Source organism: Prosopis cineraria, unplaced genomic scaffold (genome assembly GCF_029017545.1).
Source record: "Prosopis cineraria cultivar Desert tree isolate PC_DT_omini unplaced genomic scaffold, ASM2901754v1 PC3, whole genome shotgun sequence".
NCBI lineage: Eukaryota > Viridiplantae > Streptophyta > Magnoliopsida > Fabales > Fabaceae > Prosopis > Prosopis cineraria.
The window spans coordinates 44,196,932-44,200,300 of record NW_026555334.1 but is presented as its reverse complement, the minus strand read 5'-3'; the positions used below and the strand labels follow the sequence as shown (position 1 = coordinate 44,200,300).

At 32.1% G+C, this 3,369-nt stretch overlaps 1 protein-coding gene across 1 annotated transcript; it reads left to right on the top strand.

The window, feature by feature from the left end:
- Positions 1–525: 525 nt before the first annotated feature.
- On the top strand, positions 526–2,618 carry LOC129306800 (protein RESISTANCE TO PHYTOPHTHORA 1, chloroplastic). Its single transcript, XM_054947536.1, has 4 exons — positions 526–960; positions 1,462–1,672; positions 1,996–2,165; positions 2,257–2,618. The coding sequence occupies exons 1-4, from the start codon at positions 661–663 to the stop codon at positions 2,284–2,286; spliced, it is 711 nt and encodes a 236-aa protein (XP_054803511.1). The 5' UTR covers positions 526–660; the 3' UTR covers positions 2,287–2,618.
- The last annotated feature ends 751 nt before the right edge of the window (positions 2,619–3,369 follow it).

Here is a 3,369-nt window from a genome sequence, read left to right as displayed (position 1 = left end):
TATTTTTTAATAAAGAGAGTATTACTTTTGGATCACAATATAAAACATCATATAGAAATATTACCTTATCTAAAATATATATCATCCAAAATTTTTTATATTTATTTTTTAATTATATTTTTACTTTATTTATTACTCTTTTTTTTAAAGAATTATATATTACAATTTTAATTACTATTATTATCACTTTGTATAAAATATTTAGTAAAAATATAAATAAAAAATATTACTCCCTCTATTTAAAAATGTAATGTATTTTTTAAAAAATTAGATATTAAAAATGTAAGGCTTTTTTAATCTTTTGAGATGTAATTATTATTTTTTTAAAAAATGTTCTTATTGATAATAAATTTATATTTATTATAGAGTATTTAATAAAAGTATATATAAAAAAATAAAATTAATTTAAAAATAAAAAATTTATTTGATTAAAAATAATATTTAATTAAAAATATTTTATATTTTTAAAGGAAGATAATAACGTTTTTTAATAATCGAAGGTTTTAACAATTATTGTTCTTGTGAGGACTGCACTGGCAAAACTTCGTGGCTGCTCGTCCACCACCTGATCAGTTCTCTGCCACGCAGTTCTTATCCCTGTCAAGTCTTGGCATTCCAGTTTCCGCAGGAAAGCTGAAGGCATAAGGGATTTCGGACAAGATGAGCATGTTAATCTCCACGCCTCCTGGCAACTGTCATCCTTCGGGGCTCCACTTCGCTTCTCCGGTTCCTTCGAACATAAAGTTGCCAGGGTTCCATTCCATCTCTTCATTCGATAGAACCAACTTATCCTACTCTCTAGTTCGCAACAAGGTATCTATATGTGCCACTACCGACGAAACAAACACACAAGCAGCTGGTGAGCAACTCTCGGAGGAGCTAAAAGCGGAATCCATCGAGAAAAGCACGGTCTCCAGTCGACCCACCTCTTCTGCTTCAATCGACAAGGATATTAAAAAGGCCAGTTTTGCTCCCCGGACCATCCTTTATGCGCAATTTAATTCGATTTTCAGAATGTCCGCTTCGTATCAGTAATTTGTTTAATGCATTGAGTCCGTACTTCGGTCAGGTCATATTGGGGACTGGGTACTTGAGCCCTTGAAGTTATATATATATATATTTTTTAATCCACTATGTGGTGATTTTAAAATCCGAATCCTCAATTCTTTCAAGTAACAGGGATGCAAGTTGTAGCGAGGGCACTCACTTTGTTCCCGTGAAAAGTTTGCCAATGATACAAAAAATTAGCACGAATGTCGCTCAACAAGTTATCGCAGTTTTGGTGGATTCCGTGATGACTTTTCATCTGCTTTCCGCGAGCATCACTAGGCTATAGTTAATTGTGGATAATGCATGCATTTCCCTTGAAACATTGTACAATCTCGTGAGACTGAGAGGTACTGAAGAAGACATTGGATACTAGATAATGTAGACTGAATTTTATTTCTATTTACATGACAGGTTGTTCAAAAGACTGCCTCAACTTTCGCGCCAAGGGCTTCAATGGCCTCAAAGAATCCCGCCGTCCCTGGAACTGCCTTGTATACTGTTTTTGGGGTTCAAGGGTATGCCTCAATGTTGTTAGGTGGAGTTTTGTCTTTTAACCTCTTATTCCCATCAAATGAACCAGACATTTGGAGGTTAATGGGAATGTGGTCCATTTGGATGTTTAGTAAGTTCACTCCTACCATTTTCAGTCTTAATAGAAAGTTTCAGCAGTCTATCACCCAAAAGAAGAGAAAAGAAAATTTCGGCAGTCAGTGAGAAATTTCATAACCTTCTTTAGATCACGCATTTCCGAGAAACAGCGAGTTGTTCTTGCTTCAAGTTCAATTTCCCTGCATCATGATATCTGATGCTACACGTTATTATGATCTGCAATCTATGCAAAATAATGTTGCTCATGTTCTTTGATTTAGTAGAGAAACTTGAATAATAATTACGACTCCTTTTTCTATGGAGTCAGAAGATAATTGTGACCCTTTGAACTTGCAGCAATTCCTTCACTAAGAGCTCGAGACTGTTCAAAAAATGAGAAAGAAGCGCTGAACTATCTGTTTCTTCTCATCCCATTGCTCAATGTTGTAATCCCATTCTTTTGGAAGTCTTTTCCTGTTGTCTGGACTGCAGACACGATAGCTTTCTTTGGAATGTATGCATGGAAGGTACATATTTTACCTTGGCTCTTGAAGCCTGAACTTTTAATGAGCTCCATTTCCTGTTGACTCATTATGTGAAATATACCTCTTTCTACAGTTTGGATGGCTGCAGAGAACGACGGACTAGGGAAATCAATGTGGTGGCAACCCACCATTTATATTTCAGATATTTTGTGCGGCAACTTTGTCATGGATCCCATGTGCATACTGCAAACAGTGATGATAATGTCGCAGCAGTCTGCATCTCTAGGAATGCAAGATACCATAAACTGATCCCTAGCTTATTATCAATTGACAGGATGATAATATAGGTTGATTTTGAAATTTTACGGCTCGTTATTGCAGGATCTTGTCCCCCTTCCTTTTTTCTCTCAGTCTATTTGGACGGTGATGAAATGGCAAATTGTAGAAAAATGAATTCATCAAATACAAGAAGGAAAAAAAAAGAGAGTTCATTTATTCCCTTGTTTTCTGGACTACTTTTGAATTATGAAGAGAGAAGGAAAGCTAAACAATGCGGTTTGGGGAGATATAGTATAAGTCCATTATTTCGGGATTTTGTCATCATCTTTAGGGTTCAGTGATTTCAAAACTGAATGTCAACACGCGCTGTAACATACGAGTTTGGAAAGCTAAGATGATTTGGTTATATATATATATATATATATATATATATATATAGTTATACATGAATTTTGACTGTATTAACTTCTTTAGAATCAAAAAGAACAAGTGTTGACAGGATTGTGTGTGTTTGGTTTTCATTGATCAAAAGTCACTTTGTCAAAAATTTATTGTTTAAAAATCAGTTTAGTAAAAATTAATTATTATAATAAAATTTATATTTAGATATATTTTTGTAAAAGTCAGTTTAATAAAATAAAAATTATTTGGATTATATATGGTAAAATGTGTTTTTGAATGTGCAATTATTAAAAAAAGAAATTAATTTTTATAATTTATAATTTTTATTATACAAATATTTCATATTAAAAATGTTTAAAAAATATGCAATAAAAATTTAAAAAATGAAAAATTTTATATGTTCATAGTAAGAATAAAAAATTATAGTAAAGTTTAATATATTGAACAAAAATTATATAAATAGTTTAATATACATTATTATTAAAAATTAAATGCTTTATGGATTTTTTTTTCACTTTATCTTGATGTGATATCACATATCCAATTTAATGGTGGTCAGATTTTT